This window comes from Mytilus edulis, chromosome 6 (genome assembly GCF_963676685.1).
Source record: "Mytilus edulis chromosome 6, xbMytEdul2.2, whole genome shotgun sequence".
Taxonomy (NCBI): domain Eukaryota; kingdom Metazoa; phylum Mollusca; class Bivalvia; order Mytilida; family Mytilidae; genus Mytilus; species Mytilus edulis.
The window spans coordinates 11,095,119-11,112,595 of record NC_092349.1 but is presented as its reverse complement, the minus strand read 5'-3'; the positions used below and the strand labels follow the sequence as shown (position 1 = coordinate 11,112,595).

Here is a 17,477-nt window from a genome sequence, read left to right as displayed (position 1 = left end):
GAATTCTTATTATTTATAATCGATCTTAGAGTAAGGGCTAGTCTTCACAATCATGCAGCTCTTATTCAGGCCAGACACTGCCCTTTGGCGGCATTTTGAAGAACAAACCAAAACCAGTTGAACAGAAACATTTTAAATATTTATGTGATTTACATGTATTATCATTGTCGCCTTTAATTTTTCCGTATATCTTCTTCGTCCGTTTTATCCGGTACTCGTCGGTAGAATGTACGTTCGACGTCCTTTGTATCCGGTACGTTTCCGGTTCTTGTACGTTGCATATCCGTTGTGTGTCTGTTATGCATTCGTTACGCGTCCGTTTCATTTGGTCAGTACATCAACGGACTCCTAACGGATGACTATTTTGTCAACCGACAACTTTTATTTTCATCCATTAGGCGTCCGTTCGTGCCATCCGGTAAGGTGTGACCGAGGCTTAAACAAACGAACGAAAAAATTAATGAATTAACGAATATCACATAATTTGAATAATAAAAGATTTTTGTGAAAATCCAATGTCTTCATCGTAAAATGACTACATTAACACATGTCATTTTCCCACAAGATATGAGTTTCTTTTGAAGCATTGCGATAAATGTTTTATCTGTTTATACATACTCAAGTCAAAATGGAGATAACACTTTGTTTGACAATGATTTGTCAAGGTCACGTAAGGGAAGAATGCTTTAATAGTTTCACATAAATACGCCAAAAAAAATCTGTAAGAGTGGTTTTAAGCGGATTTTTTCATTACTGGTACTTAATGTACATACTGAGCTACTATACAGTAAGTTCTAGCATGTTTTCAATTTATATCCTGAAATTAATTTGTGTGAGAGAGAGAGAGAGAGAGAGAGAGAGAGAGAGAGAAAGATCACCATATTTATATATAAAACCATAATATACATGTATGTAAAAAGAAGATGTGATATGATTGCGAATGAGACAACTCTCCACAATTGACCAAATGACACAGAAATAAACAGCTATAGGTCAAAGTACCGCCTTCAACAATGAGCAAAGCCCATACCGCATAGTCGTATTTTATAAATTATAATGGAATATATATAGGCAGCTCTCTCACAAGCAGAAAATCCATAATGAAAAAATACAAGATCATATAGCCTATAGGGGTATACACTGCATTTGGGCAGTATGTTTTTCGGTCTTTACGTCTGTTCGTTCGTACTATCGTTCGTTCGTTTGCCCGTTCGTTCGTTCGGCCGATGATTTGTTTGTCCATTCATCCGTCTGTACCGCTTCAGATTAAAGTTTTTTAAGGTTGTCAGTAAAGGTAGCTTTTGATGAAATTAATGCCTAATAAACTTGAAATTTAGTAGACATGTTTCATATGAAATTATCTTTCTAATTTTAATGCCAAAAATAGAGTTTTAATCCCAATTTCACGGTCCAGTGAACAAAGAAAATGAAAGAGCGAGTGATGCATCCGTGTACTATAGACACATTCTTATAGGGAGTTACAAATTAATACGTCAATATTTTGGTATTGAAAACTCAAAATTACTCCGATAAAAACTTAATACAGCAGGTGTACAAGTTCACGTCCTGTTGATAAGATTTGGGCAAGTTTGGTCAAATTCTGTCAATTCTGTTTTTGGTCTTGGATAAACAAAAGAAGGCTCGGACGACAACGATGACGACACTAGACAGAGTGAACCCTTCATTTTTTAGAATTGGCTACATCTTGGCGCTGTCATTCGTTGCAACAATGAGAGTGGAAACAAGTAACAAACTGATAATTGAAATACTACAAATAAAATAATAATAAAAAAAAAACAATATGAAACTGTAAATTTTAGTACCTACTTGTGAATATCGTCAGGGCACTTTTATTCTAAGAGGCATGTTTTATAATCAGTGTTGAAGGCCTTGTTTTTATTGTGAGTTTAAGATGAAGAACTGTAATAAAGCGTTTTTTTTTTTGCTGTAAATGTATTATATTTTGGCATGTCTGGTACCCCTATCGTTTCCTTTCTATTATATATAGTCACGGTGCCATTTGAACAATTACTGTTGTCAATATTTCCAACAAATAAATATATTATATGATATTATATGATATACAATTTCTCCATTAATGAAGCAGATATCAAGCATGTGCCTGTCCCAAGTCTGGAATTGGTTGTCGTTTGTTGCTGTATAGATATCTTATTTTGTTTTTCGCTTATTGTTTTGTGTATAAATCAGGTCGTTGATATTATCGTTTGAATCGTTTTGTGAAGTTATGTCATTCGGGGCATTTTATAGCTCGCTATGTTGGATACATGGAGTTTCGTCGATGTGGAAGGCTGTATGATGGCTTCTCCGTCATTAAAAGGGGTCGTCTCATTTGCAACCAATACCACAATCTCTTTAATATTTAATACCAAACAACAAAAAACCAAAAGACAAATAAAAATGGGGTCTTCGGCAATGCACGAGTACCTACGGAAACAGACTACAGAAAATAGACTTTCAACAATATATTTGTTTATAAATTCCATTAACATGAAAAATACAACAACAAAGACAACCAATAACGACCCAATCACAGGGCTATGCACATTCTCGTGTGGCGGGTTAAACAAGCTTCGGAGACATGACCCATTTCACTTTTAAATCTCGTGCATGCAGTTGAAAAGCAAAAGGTATAGATGTTTATTTTTTTTAATCATCAGCTACATATATACGTAACGAAAAATGGATAACATAAGCCTTTGACGAAGAATTCATTAGGACCTCGGTGGCTGAGTGGTCTTAGTAGTTCTACTATTGTATCACTAACCTGTCACCACTGGTGTTGTGAGTTCGAACATACTATTAGCATATGCTCTCGACTCCAACCTTACGAAGGTCGGTAGGTCTCTCTTTGACACTCCGGCTACTTCCAATAATAAAAACTGAACGCCACGAAATAGCCAATACTGTTAAAAAGGGCATGTCCAACCAATTAATCAATCAAACAAACTCTCAGAGATTTAGACATAAGAACGTTTACAATAAAGATAACCTCAAAAGTATTTGACCTGCGCAATTTGTATAACCCCGAGATATGCATATAACATTTGACATACAACTAAACCCTGATGAAAATTGTGAGTGCGAGAATTCTTGCATCATCTTCATGTCCAAGGAACATAATTTCCCTAGTAAGACTGAGTTTTAAAATGTTGTATCAATCATTAATTATACATAATTGTATTTGTGTAAGAACAGTCGAAATACTAAAATAATTTTGCATACATTTTTTATTCATTAAAATTACCATATCAAAATAAATAGCAGTTCAGCCTCAAAATTTGCTCATTTCATTTAAAATCTAACCGTCCGTTTTGTTATATATAAATTGATGGCTGAAGACCACCATATTATCTTTACATAAATTAGTAGTACCAAAGTAAGATTGAATAATATATCCATTGTTTTTTTGTCACAAAGCGAAGTCGGTATATGGAAATGCTGATGTCCGCATACAATTCTCCCTAAATTTTGATTTGACACAGAAGTTATTTCGTAGTCATAGTAACAAAAAATGATACCCGATGTACATGCACGTGTTTTTGGCACAACATTCATTAAGTACGCACAAGACCAACAACTCTGGACGCTAATAACAACCATAAAAATCGTAAGCCCCCATGTTAGATATTTTGCACCACGTTAAAAAAAAATACCATTTATGCTTTATTAGCTCATGTCTGATTAGCAATGGCTACTTATGTACCTCAAGTGAACTTGAACGACTGATATCTATCGAGTTTGATGAAATCGCCGTTTCGTAATCTTACCCATGTGGGTAATATTTAGAAAAGCATGTACTGAAACGTTAATTATTTGTTGACGATTCCTTACCTATATGGAAAATGATGTGACGGTATCTTTACTTTAGGTTACGGACAATAAACCTATTCTTTATGATAGTCCATAGTTTCTAAAACCGTGCAAATTTGGGTAGAAACAACAACCAAAATCTCCCTTCTATTTCAATACCATGCAAGCAAACACTCGTAATAAACTATGAAAGTACTCAAAACTGAAATGATTTATAAAATACAACTAAAAATCAAATAATGATTATTTTTGTTTGTTTTATAATGTTGGTAGTTATGACAGAAACAAGGTTTATCTGTCAAAGGTTATCCAGTGTCTTTTTAAAGTAAATTAAATAATCTGAATTCTTTAGTACGGACTTACTCGAAAAAAAAAATGCAAACAATTTTATTTTATTATTATTCAATTATTACATTAAGGGACGGAATAGGAATAGCCTTAACAATTATAGACATTACAAAAATGTATTCCATGCATAACACCAACAGAAGTAGAAATTAGGACCGGAAAAAAAACAATACAAACTTACCATTAATGATAAATTCTTCAGTTACTATCAAAACATTAAAAAGAATGGCAAAAAAAGAACTAAGAAACATACGGACTAGATAATATTGTTTTTACGTAATAAAGTTCATAACATCAAATCACGCGTAAAATCGAACTAATAACATTTAGTTTTTTAATATAAAAAAATGTATCATGTTATCACATAATCTGACAACTATTCTAATCACGACGCTGTAAAACTCGTGCAACTTAACAAATTTTATTAAAAATATTCATGTTCTTTGAAATGTTTTACATCAGGGCTATCGACACAGAAGTTGTTCGATTGGATTTCCTTCACGTTTGATCTAGAACGATGTCGGAATTTACAAGTACCATTTCCGGCAAGAGGGACATAAAAAGTATCAACACCTTTGAAACATCGCTAGAATCAGCCACCACATAGTTGTAAAAACTTGGAGCACATTTCAAAAGGTGAGAAATGATATAAATTTATTGCATAATGATATATTGTATCTATACCATCATGTAAAATACTTTAATAATTTGGAATTATTACAACACAAAGGACAGGTAAAGTGTGTTTTTTTTTATCTTATAAAGTGCTGCAGATAAAGGGAGGGGCACTTTTTTTTTTATTTATCTTTTATGTGTGCTTTTCAACTTTCAAAAACAATAAATATGAGCGTTTTTTCAAAATTATGAGTTTTTCAGGAATGTTTTATTACATTTCTACTGCCGAATAAATTTCGGATTAGACGAAGTTTTGTATGAAAAAAAGAAAATATGGGGTAAATGTCAATTAGACAGCAACACAACGACAAAAAGACTTTCCAACAATCGTCTCGAATCAAAACAAGTCTATGATATTTAGTGGAATTATAACTGAAATGAATGCTAATGAAATATATAAGAATAATTGTACGCAATATGATTCATCAAGCATCAAGGCTTAAGATATAAAAACAAATTCGGCACAATAACTGAATTGAATCGGAAGCAATGATTGTATTGACGTTCTTTCAAAAGAGTTAAGGAGAAAACGTATATCCGACTAATTATAATTTACCAAACAGACTTTTGATAGTACATGTATATACAACCAGTATCTTGCATCAAAATTGCTTGCCAAAATTGGTAACCTTAGTTAAGAATGATTGGTTATCTTGTTTTTGTTTTTTTTTATCGGAAATTCTTTTTTTCATCATTTAGAGTCATGATTTGTGATTCTTTTTATAATTCTATTACAAATAGTTTAAAAGACATTTGTTTAATGTAATAAAATCATTGTAATGTTTATATAATTTTTAGAGGAAAACATAATGATCAAATGATTAATTTATGAAACATTTAGAGTGAGACATCTCCCGCCTAATTGACCATGGCTTATGTCACAAAAAAAGAAGAATTTTTTTTCTTATTTTTGTATTTCTGTAATGGAAATATCATTAATCTAAAACAGTTTAAAAAAAATCTCAAACAGAGGAGCCAATATCCTTAACTAAGTTTATACTAAATATATATACTGAACTAGTAACATATTTGGTTAGGGGCGGGAGTTTCTCGCTACACTGAAGACCCATTGGTGGCCTTCAGCTGTTGTCTGTTCTTTGGTCGGGTTATTGTCTCTTTGACACATTTCCCATTTCCATTCTCAATTTTATGATAGTTCGTCATGTGCAAAAAATGTGCTGATATATATTAAATAGAACTTCTGTAATGCCAATACTTTAAACTCTAAAACTTTTTATAAACAAATCCTTTATCTATATTATGAACCCGATCTGTTTACATCGCGTGAGTAGGATATTGTCATTAAGTCTTTTACTCATGAAGCGTACAATGCATCGATTGGCTAACAACGTTCTTTAAAATTGATTTTCAACCAATGAAATACAAGCTTTTATATTTTATATTTTAGAAAAATGAAACTTATCACATTGCTATAGATTCTGGCAAAGCGAATGACGTATGCATGTGTAATATTACTTATTCTAGTTTATTATTTGTATGATCCTTTCAAAGTGATTGTTTTATTATTTCTCTTTTTTCCAGGTGGACCAAATATGAATTCTATAATCATTTCTGTATTTTGCTTTCTTCTCATATCCGGTATACAATGCATGCGTAAGTACATAACGAGTTATCTTATTATCAATATATTGTTTACTCATACATATTCTTAGTAGTATAAATGTATATACACGAATTTAAGAGGGTACACCTTGGTTCAGGGAGATAACTCTTTAAATTGGTTATGCGTTTGTAAAAGTCAAGTTTTATCTGCAACAGATTGAAAATAATCTATGTAACCTAGAAGCTTGTAATGTATTTATGACAATGGTAAACACAAATGATGATTCTAAGTGTTATTTCCCTTAACTTAGGGATTTAGTTTTCTTTAAATAGTACTTTGTTTGTGTGTGTTTGTTTGTTTTTGTTTTGGTTTGACTTTGTTTAAAATATTCTTTCACATCAGTTTTAATTTTTTTTTCTTTTAATTTTTTTGGGTCATTTTCTAGTATTATATTGTTGCGTTTCATAATGATTAAAATGATTTTGATCGGATCGAGCACAATTCCTAAGCACATTAGGAAAGGATGCTTCTCTTTGTTGACATATAAAAAAAAACCCGCATATTTAGAGACTTTGGTGCAAAAACATCAACTTAGATGTTATGAATATGTCCAAATTGACATATATTTTAATTATACAGTGACACTTTTGTTACGTTTTAAACTGAAAAGGCATATGAATGCACCATTCCCAAATTCAGAGGGGGGTTTATAGTGGGAGTAAAAGGAACCCGGGTCCCTTCTTATAGAACTAAGGTTAATGCAAAGATTTTTTTCAAGTCCTTCTCTGAAAGTTCTGAAAATAAACAACAAACAAAAAACGTTATGAATAGCTTTGTTACATAACTATGGACACAATTTGTGTAACGATTCTTTGTTAATTTTTTTTTATATAGAATCATTTATTTTGTATAAAATTGTCATAGTTTCAAAGAAAACCAGATTTTTTTGTTGTATATATATGCAATTCATATACAAAAAATATTCATCAGTGATTTTTGTATAAAAAATGTAAAAATGACGCCAGTTTTAAAAGAGGGGTACATATTTTCAAGGTTACAATTTTATCAGCTGAAAAAAATCAATCCCCCCCCCCAAGATAAACAGGAAAACATTAATATTTTCTGTTATGGACGACATAACATGTCCTGTATCTGTATTGAATGCCCTTAATTTAATATTTCTTCTTTTGAATGATGTTTAGCTCCTCCAAAAGGCATGCCCATGCCTATGCCTGGTGGAGGTGGTGGTAAAATGATGGGTGGTGGAATGCCAATGCCTAAGGATGGTGGTATGATGATGATGGGTGGCATGATGCCAATGGGAGGTAAGATGCCTATGCCAATGGGTGGAATGCCTATGCCTATGGGTGGAATGCCAATGGGTGGAATGCCGATGGGCGGTATGCCTATGGGAGGTAAAGGTGGAATGCCAATGCCGCCAGGCGGAAAGCCAATGCCCATGGGAGGAATGCCGATGCCAATGGGAGGTATGCCGATGCCAATGATGGGCGGTGGTATGCCAATGATGGCTGGAGGTATGCCAATGATGGGAGGTATGATGGGTGGTATGCCAATGATGGGTATTATGCCAATGATGGGTGGTATGCCAATGGGAGGTATGATGGGTGGAATGCCAATGATGGGTGGTATGCCTATGATGGGTGGAATGCCAATGGGTGGTATGATGGGTGGAGCCGCCGCTGCAGGTGGAGAGACAGAGTATGAACCCCCAGAACCAGCTGCGCCTGCTACACCAGCTGCAAGTACTACTCCACCAGCAGAAGCATCTCCTGGTGCAGGTGCAGGTGGTATGCCAGCTGGAGGAACACCAATGCCAATGGGAGGTATGATGATGATGATGGCCAAAATGCCTGGTGGTAAAATGCAACCAATGGGAATGATGCCAATGGGTGGAAAAGGTGGAATGCCAATGGGTGGTATGCCAATGGGTAGCATGCCAATGGGAATGATGCCAATGGGTGGAAAAGGGGGAATGCCAATGGGTGGTATGCCAATGGGTGGCATGCCAATGGGAATGATGCCAATGGGTGGAAAAGGGGGAATGCCAATGGGAATGATGCCAATGGGTGGAAAAGGTGGAATGCCAATGGGTGGCATGCCAATGGGAATGATGCCAATGGGTGGAAAAGGTGGAATGCCAATGGGTGGCATGCCAATGGGAATGATGCCAATGGGTGGAATGCCAATGGGAGGTATGCCAATGGGGGGAAAAGGTGGAATGCCAATGGGTGGTATGCCAATGGGTGGCGAAATGTCTATTGAAGGAATGCCTATGGGAGGAAAAGGCGGTATGCCAATGGGTGGTATGCCAATGGGTGGAATGCCTATGGGTGGAAAAGGTGGTATGTCAATGGGGGGAATGCCAATGGGTGAAATGTCTATAGAAGGAATGCCTATGGGAGGAAAAGGTGGTATGCCTATGCCAATGGGTGGAATGCCAATGGGTGGTATGCCGATGGGTGGAATGCCGATGGGCGGTATGCCGATGGGAGGAAAGGGTGGTATGCCAATGGGTGGAATGCCAATGTCAATGGGTGGTATGCCTATGGGTGGTATGCCTATGGGAGGTAAAGGTGGTATGCCAATGGGCGGTATGCCTATGGGAGGTAAAGGTGGAATGCCGATGGGAGGAAAAGGCGGTATGCCTATGCCAATGGGTGGAATGCCAATGCCAATGAGTGGAATGCCAATGGGTGGAATGCCGATGGGTGGTATGCCAATGGGAGGAATGCCGATGGGAGGAAAAGGTGGTATGCCAATGGGTGGAATGCCATCGATGATGCCAATGGGTGGAAAAAAAAGTAAGTGTTATTATATATATAAAGAGAGATGTAATGATAAACTTTTCACGTTTACTGGTTAAAGCTGAATTTAACAAATAATGATTTTATAAACCTTTATTAGACTATTATTTATGAATAATTTACAAATGAAAAGACTACGTCATAAAAGAATAAAACAATTTATACGTAAAAGTTTCATCCTTATAATTATAATTGCAGTTTTTGTAAGCAATATTTAATAGGTTGTTCAATCTACGGTTTGCATGTCGTTACTAAAGATTGCCCTGCCATTTCGAACTACTGAAATCAATAAATGTTAGATTGATGCGATTAAACTGAAAAAACACAAACCTCAAAAAATAGGAACCCAACCAAGAACCGGGTTGATATCATGTGCAACAATAAGGGTATGCAGATCCTGCTCCACATGTGGCATCCGTCGTGTTGACCATGTCAGAATAAATCCTTTTAAAAGTAAAAGCATTTAGAATTTATTTATTAAATCTATTAACCACTGCTGCATCTTATTTAATTGTGTTCGCATTGCTTTACTTTCATGCGCCCGTTTATGCGGCGTATTATTGTATACCGTTGTTCGTCTGTCCGTCCGTCCGTCGCCTGGGAATAACTCACAAATGTTTTTTACCAATGTTAATGAAACTGTGATGAATTGTTTATATCTATTACTGTATAGTTTGGTTCATGTCATATGTTACTTTTGTACCCTTGATTTATGTATTTTGTTGCCCTTGTGTTTAAAGAAGTTGTGTTATGAGTTCATTTATTTTTATGATCGGTCCTAATTATGATTTTTGTTTTGTTTTGCAGGATATAAAAGATATGCATCGAAAGGTAATTGATCTCCTACAACTGTTTCACCTTAGCTAAAACTACGATTCATGGAACATAATGAAACTGTTAACTTAAGTGAAATGTCAAGTTTGACGAACAATGAATACAACACTTTATAACTTTCATGCATTCGAATTGCTTTTCTGGATTAACCATCACCAGGAACGTTGGAAGCCGAGTGTTTGAAAGCCAAGGATGTATAAGAACCGAAAGAGTTGATTGGCTATATGACCAAAAAGGATATAAAATAATAACAGTTGGAACATTATTAATTTGGTGGTGCTTCTTAAAACAAATTTCGACATTGAAGGGTACTATCTAACTTAACTTAAGTTCATAGTCCATTTGTTATAGTTACTAGAATGAATAGTTACTATACATAAAGATTATTAACTGCAGAAATTTATCAATTTCTGTCAACGGCAATGCAACCATTGATATTCCACCCACATGCGTTTACGTTTAACACCCACATTCCAAGTATAACATTTAACATTGGCATGTTACCCCTATGCATTGACGTTTATCATTTGCATTTTACCAATGGGTATTGACGTTTAACATTGGTATGTTACCTATATGCGTTGACGTTTAACATTGGCATGTTACCCATATGCATTGATATTTAGCATTTGCATTTTACCAATGGGCATTGGCGTTTAACAAAAACTTTGTGATTACAACTCGTTCATATAACTTTTCATTCCGAATAACCTTTTTTGTTGGGATTTTATAAAATTAGTGGTGTTTATTTTATGTCTTTTTGAATTACGTAGATTGTAATAATAACGACCATCAGAAATAAAAACAAAATGACTAGATAACAGTAAAAAACCCTGCATATTCAATAAACAAATAGTTTCAATAAGCTTTTTTTTCATTTATTGTCAATCTAAATTGATTTATAAGTGCTATGTGTATTACAGGTAAAGCCGGTGGCATGATGGGTGGTAAAGGAATGGGAATGATGGGAGGTGGTATGGGAGGAGCTAAAGGAATGGGTATGATGGAAGGCGGTATGGGCGGAGCTAAAAGAATGGGCATGATGGAAGGTGGTATGGGCGGAGCTAAAGGTATGGGCATGCCAATGATGATGATGATGCCAAAAATGGGAGGAGGAAAAGGAATGGGCATGATGGAAGGTGGAATGGGAGGAGGAAAAGGAATGGGCATGATGGAAGGTGGAATGGGAGGAGGAAAAGGAATGGGCATGATGGAAGGTGGTATGGGAGGAGGAAAAGGAATGGGCATGCCAATGACGATGCCTGAGATGGGTGGTAAGGGAATGCCAATGATGATGCCTGAGATGGGCGGAAAAGGAATGCCAACGATGATGCCTGAGATGGGTGGAAAAGGAATGGGTATGATGATGCCAATGATGATGATGATGCCAGAGATGGGAGGAAAGGGCATGGGAATGCCAATGATGATGCCAGAGATGGGAGGAAAAGGCATGGGAATGCCAATGATGATGCAAGAGATGGGAGGAAAAGGCAAGGGAATGCCAATGATGATGCCAGAGATGGGAGGAAAAGGTATGGGAATGCCAATGATGATGCCAGAGATGGGAGGAAAAGGAATGGGTATGATGATGCCTGAGATGGGTGGAAAGGGAATGGGCATGATGGAAGGTGGAATGGGAGGAGGAAAAGGCATGGGAATGCCAATGATGATGATGATGCCAGAGATGGGAGGAAAAGGAATGGGCATGATGGAAAAAATGATGATGATGATGCCTGAGATGGGAGGAAAAGGAATGGGTATGATGATGCCTGAAATGGGCGGAAAAGGAATGGGAATGATGATGCCTGAAATGGGTGGAAAAGGAATGGGTATGATGATGCCTGAGATGGGCGGGAAAGGAATGGGTATGATGATGCCTGAGATGGGCGGGAAAGGAATGGGTATGCCAATGATGATGCCTGAAATGGGCGGGAAAGGCATGGGTATGATGGAAAAAATGATGATGATGATGCCAGAGATGGGAGGAAAAGGAATGGGCATGATGGAAAAAGGAATGGGTATGCCAATGATGATGCCTGAAATGGGCGGGAAAGGCATGGGTATGATGGAAAAAATGATGATGATGATGCCTGAGATGGGAGGAAAAGGAATGGGCATGATGGAAAAGGGAATGGGTATGCCAATGATGATGCCTGAAATGGGCGGGAAAGGCATGGGTATGATGGAAAAAATGATGATGATGATGCCTGAGATGGGAGGAAAAGGAATGGGCATGATGGAAAAGGGAATGGGAATGCCAATGATGATGCCAGAGACGGGTGGAAAAGGAATGGGCATGATGGAAGGTGGAATGGGTGGTAAAGACATGGGCATGATGATGATGCCTAAAATGGAAATGATGGGAGGAAAAGGAATGGGAATGATGGAAATGCCAATGTCTATGCCAATGATGAAAGGTGGTATGCCAATGCCAATGATGGAAGGAGGAATGGGTGGCAAAGAAATGCCAATGTCTATGCCAATGATGAAAGGTGGTATGCCTATGCCAATGATGGGTGGCAAAGAAATGCCAATGTCTATGCCAATGATGAAAGGTGGTATGCCTATGCCAATGATGGGAGGAGGAATGGGTGGCAAAGAAATGCCAATGTCTATGCCAATGATGCCAAGCAAAATGATGGAAATGATGCCAATGATGGGAGGTGGAAAAGGTTGATCGTCAGTATAGTCATATAAATCAAAGGAGTAGGTCCAGACCCCTTTTTGGCCCCAAAATATAGCAGTTTTACAAAATTGTTAAAATGTATACTTTTAGTTATTTATTGGACAGTAGAATGTTTCTGCTACATAAATATGGGCTGTTTTTGACAATACTATGTACATATATCGAGTACTAGCACCATTAAGTCATGCTAAATTACTGAAATCTTCACAATTCTAGCATTTTGGTTAAATTTTAGACGGTTTCCGTGTAAAACGAAAGTGGCCGCATTCGTGTTTATCCAAAATATTTAAATGTAAGTTGTATTTGGTTTTTGTCTAAAATGAAAGTGGCCGCATCCGTGTTCATCATCAACCTTTATATATGTTATGTATTATCATAAAATACAACTTACATGTCAATATTAAGGATGAACACGAATGCGGCCACTTTCGTTTTACAAAAGTAATTTAGCATGACTTAATGGTGCTAGTACCCGATATATGTAAATTGTATTGTCAAAAACAGCACATATTTGTGTACATGTAGCAGAACCATTTTACTGTTCAATAAATAACTTAAAGTTTACATTTTAACAATTTTGTAAAACTGCTATATTTTGGGGCAAAAAAGGGGTCTTACTGGACCCACTCCTTTAAGGAATTACTGTAATATTTTTTTATTTTCTTTCTATGAAGAAATATTATCAAAAACTTCGTTCATACTTTAAAATAACCGGCAACGCAGGTTTTTCAGTATGAACAACATTTTTGATGATATTTCTTCATAGACAGAAAAAATATTGCAGTCATTCCATAAATAGAGAAAAAAAAACAAATATTCATTTTCAACTTCATGTTTGTTCTAGATGTATGTCTTCTCACTGACTTATCCAAAGATATTTGACAATTTTGAACTCATCTATCCTATTAATCTTAAAACTAAACAAAACATATATTATTTGTCATATTCGTTAGAAGTACCTCCATATGAAATAAAAAAAGATTTGATACGGTATTCGTGGGTTTATTAATGTTTAAGACCTTGATTGGAAAAGAATAAGAAAGTCATAATAGAAATGATCATACCAACCTACTAAAAAAACATATAAAGATAACTTAAAGATAAACAACTATATACAAAACACAACATAGAAAACTAGACAAAATAAAATAAAAGAATCAAGAATAAGGAAGTATTTAAGGAATGACAGTAAAATCTTGTCTGTCTATGAAGAGCGGGTTATTTAACAGTGTGCACCACATTTTTTATGTTATGTCGAATAGACAGAAAAAATATTACAGACATTTCTAATAATTTAATTCTAAATTCCATTTTAAACCGTAGAAAACCATGAAAAAACGTTGATGACGTCATGGTCACATGACTAAATTATGTATATGGGCTGATAACAAAATAACGTCAGCCAATCAGAAGACGTGTTACATCCAAAATCAAATTATTAGAAAATATAAAATAGAGAATAGTTGTCTATGAATGGAAAAATGAAAAATTAGAATAATGGGGTGCTAGAATATAAAGAATGGAGACTAATTATCTAAACTTTAAAACGTAGTCAGAATAAATAAAGAATACACAATAATGGGGGTATTTAAATATAAAGAATAAACAAATATTGTTTGTAATTGTATCCATTGTTTCTTATAATATTGTCTTTTCTGTTGTAGGAGTGTATTAAGAATTCATACAGTCAAAATCAACGATAACACCTGAAGACTTTCGAATTATTATGTCAACATAAAAATGCCAAAGTGTCCCTTTATGTTTTGTTTATGTTATATTTTGTATATCTTATGAATGTGCTCCAGTTTGTTTGTTAATTTACTTAGTAAATGCTGCAAAATTATGTTTTGTACTTAATTTGCTAATTCCATACTATACAGGTCACATTGACACAAGATGATATTCATATTCAAATACGAGCACCCTTTTGATGTAAACTTAATTAATTCAGTTAATCATTTCAATAAATAATTTAAGACTTATCGTTTTAAAATCGAATTAGACAACGATCCATAATGCGCATATGAATGGTATTGTAATGTATTGGACATTTAATAAAAGGGTTCGATTTCCGTCTTTGGTATCAGTACATCATTTAAAAAAGGACTAATCAAAGAAATGTCAATCCTATCTAACACTAATAGATACTCTTAAGTAAGACAATAACAAAGATACTCTTAAGTAAGACAATAACAAAGATACTCTTAAGTAAGACAATAACATTCAAAACCAAGGAGGAAACAAAGACTCACAAACCAAAGGACATTAACATAAACAGTTACAAATAATAATTAAGAAACAACACGAACTCCACTAAAAACTGGGAGTGAAAACAGGTGCTCCGGAAGGGTAAGCATTCCCTGCACCGTATACGGCATCCGTAATGACAACATTAGTCGACCGCTGTTCATTAGTTATCAATCTATTAAGCAAAATATAATCCGGATCACTAACTAAACCAAGTAAAACACATCAACTATAATTCGAAAATAACGGAGCAACAAAAATAATGAACTGCAACAATAACAAACGTCAACCTACATAAAAAACGGACTATTTGATTACATCTTAAATATTGCTGACTTGGTACGGGACATTTAAAAAATAAATGGTTGGTTGAACCTGATTTTAAAATAGGAGGTGATTTATCGCATGTTAATACCTTGTAAATCATTTATTGGTCATGATTGAAGATGTCTAAACAATATAAAATGTTCTGTTAATTAAGCTTGCAATTCCAATGGCTTTAGCAGACCATCAAAGAAAACTGCAATGTAATGGAGAAACTGTCTATTTTTTTTCAAATTAAAAATAATTGGACATCTGCTTTTCAACTTAAAATGTCAGAATGTTAGAAATTATTTTAAATCAAGGACAGTATCTCCATCCTGCAAAGCTCGGATTCCTTGCTTCTGATTTTCAAATACTAGTAGTTTGGCCTCGATCATCACTAAAGAAACATTAATTACCGAACAATTAGTACCGTCAATGTTAAAAGAAAGAGTATACCGATTGAGAAACAATGAAGGAACAAATGTGTAGGACAAATTTAGTGATTTCAAACAGGAATTAAAAGAATAAACGACAAATAAAAAAACTCAGCATGAAATGGAAAATAATGATCGAGTAACTTTGTAAAATAATGGAGGCAAAAACAGCAATTCCGACGGACTGTTGATACTGATCGATTTACTCTTGTTAAACAATTAAATAATCACAAATACAAAACAATTGCAATTGTTCATAAAAAAAAGTAAGGTTTTCTATTTCTGGCCATAGCTTGTTCTGTCGGTTCTGGCACAAAATTAATAAATGTCGGAATTAAATGCTCTTCAATATCGTGTTTTCGTTTGGTTTTATAGCTGTTTTGATTTAATCACCACTGGTATTTTTTATTTTCAACCCACCTTTTTTCATAAAATGTCCTGTACCAAGTCAGGAAAAATGGTCATTGTTATATTACAGTTCGTTTCTGTGTTTATTACATTCTAATATTGTGTTTCTGTTGTGTTGTAGTTACTTTGCATCACGGTGCAAAGCTATTAGTTTCAGTTGAAATACACGCCATCGTGTGTATTTCAGTTCCGATCAACTGTCATTAATTCATGTTCGTTTTATTATGCATACATTTCACAGATAGATTCAATATTGAAATATCAATTATTAATACGTGTTTAATTGCTTTGTTACTCTGCAATTTGCACGACTTTTTTTGCTAAACAATGTTCCTATACAATGTTCACAAAAATGTATTATCTGTATTTTACAACTTCTGATAATATAGGCAAACCTCCAGAAAGGCACACACAAAGAGTCGTGTCTAAATTTCTAATTGTTTTAATTTTCAACAAGAAATTGAATTTTTTTAAAAGCATGGTTGTATAACGCACACTCTTAAAGTACATCCATTTTATATCAAACAATGTCTAAAAATACCACATTTGCAATACTAATTTAACAACCACATGCACTCATATAACATTAAATTCTGTTTAGTACACGCATCATTGTAAATTAACGGAATTTGATGAGACTGTCATCAAAGTGAGAGGGTTAGCGCGATAAAACCAGGTTTAATCCACCATTTTCTACATTTGAAAATGCCTGTACCAAGTCAGGACTATGATAGTTCTTGTCCATTCGTTTTTGATGTGTTTTGTTATTTGATTTTGCCATGTGATTATGGACTTCCCGAATTCATTTTCCTCTAAGTTCAGTATTTTTGTGATTTTCCTTTTTAGTGTAGAGCGAAGCAGGCCATAGCTTTTTAGAAAGCTAAAACTTGTTCTCCTCTTATATTTGATGTGTTTCACTCAGTTTTAATCTGTTACCCGGATTTGTTTCACAATCGATAGATGAATTTCGAAAAGCGGTTGCCTTTATTTATGTAGAAAAACGCGCGTGTATAATAACCATGGCAAAAAATAACAAATCAGTTATCTTTGTCGAGTTTTGATCAACATTTAACATATCAACTTCTAACTTCTCATTAAAGACTTACCATGCAGGTACACGACTTTCGTGCGTTTTCTTAAATAACGACGATATTTCATCACCAATGATATCATAAAAGTACTAAAAACATATAATCTTTAACCGTTTTATCGACAATTCGTGTAAAGACATGAATCGTTATTGAGTTGTTCTCTGGTTTAACATCTTTAATCTATATTCAATAAAATTATATCTTGTGTCTTTTGCGTTTTATTGTTTT

General features: G+C 34.8%; 1 protein-coding gene across 6 annotated transcripts; it reads left to right on the top strand.

The window, feature by feature from the left end:
- The first annotated feature begins 715 nt into the window (after positions 1 to 715).
- Positions 716 to 14,606, top strand: LOC139527102 (elastin-like). 6 transcript variants are annotated; one of them, XM_071322376.1, is made up of 8 exons: positions 716 to 787; positions 4,642 to 4,815; positions 6,397 to 6,468; positions 7,621 to 8,367; positions 8,476 to 9,240; positions 10,051 to 10,074; positions 11,001 to 12,749; positions 14,428 to 14,606. In XM_071322376.1, the coding sequence occupies exons 3-8, from the start codon at positions 6,408 to 6,410 to the stop codon at positions 14,436 to 14,438; spliced, it is 3,357 nt and encodes a 1,118-aa protein (XP_071178477.1). In that variant the 5' UTR covers positions 716 to 787; positions 4,642 to 4,815; positions 6,397 to 6,407; the 3' UTR covers positions 14,439 to 14,606. The 6 variants fall into 6 exon arrangements, with proteins under 6 accessions (XP_071178477.1, XP_071178475.1, XP_071178476.1 ...); XM_071322374.1 differs by having other exon boundaries at positions 7,621 to 8,436; XM_071322375.1 differs by having other exon boundaries at positions 7,621 to 8,529; positions 8,569 to 9,240.
- Positions 14,607 to 17,477: the final 2,871 nt, after the last annotated feature.

What these genes read in the sequence shown, in the direction of transcription:
- LOC139527102 (XM_071322372.1), top strand. Translation starts at nt 6,408, where the DNA reads ATGAATTCTATAATCATTTCTGTATTTTGCTTTCTTCTCATATCCGGT. An exon ending in ATCCGGTATACAATGCATGC is followed by an intron (nt 6,469 to 7,620) that starts GTAAGTACATAA and finishes AATGATGTTTAG; the next exon opens with CTCCTCCAAAAGGCATGCCC. An exon ending in GCCAATGGGTGGAAAAAAAA is followed by an intron (nt 9,241 to 10,050) that starts GTAAGTGTTATT and finishes TTTGTTTTGCAG; the next exon opens with GATATAAAAGATATGCATCG.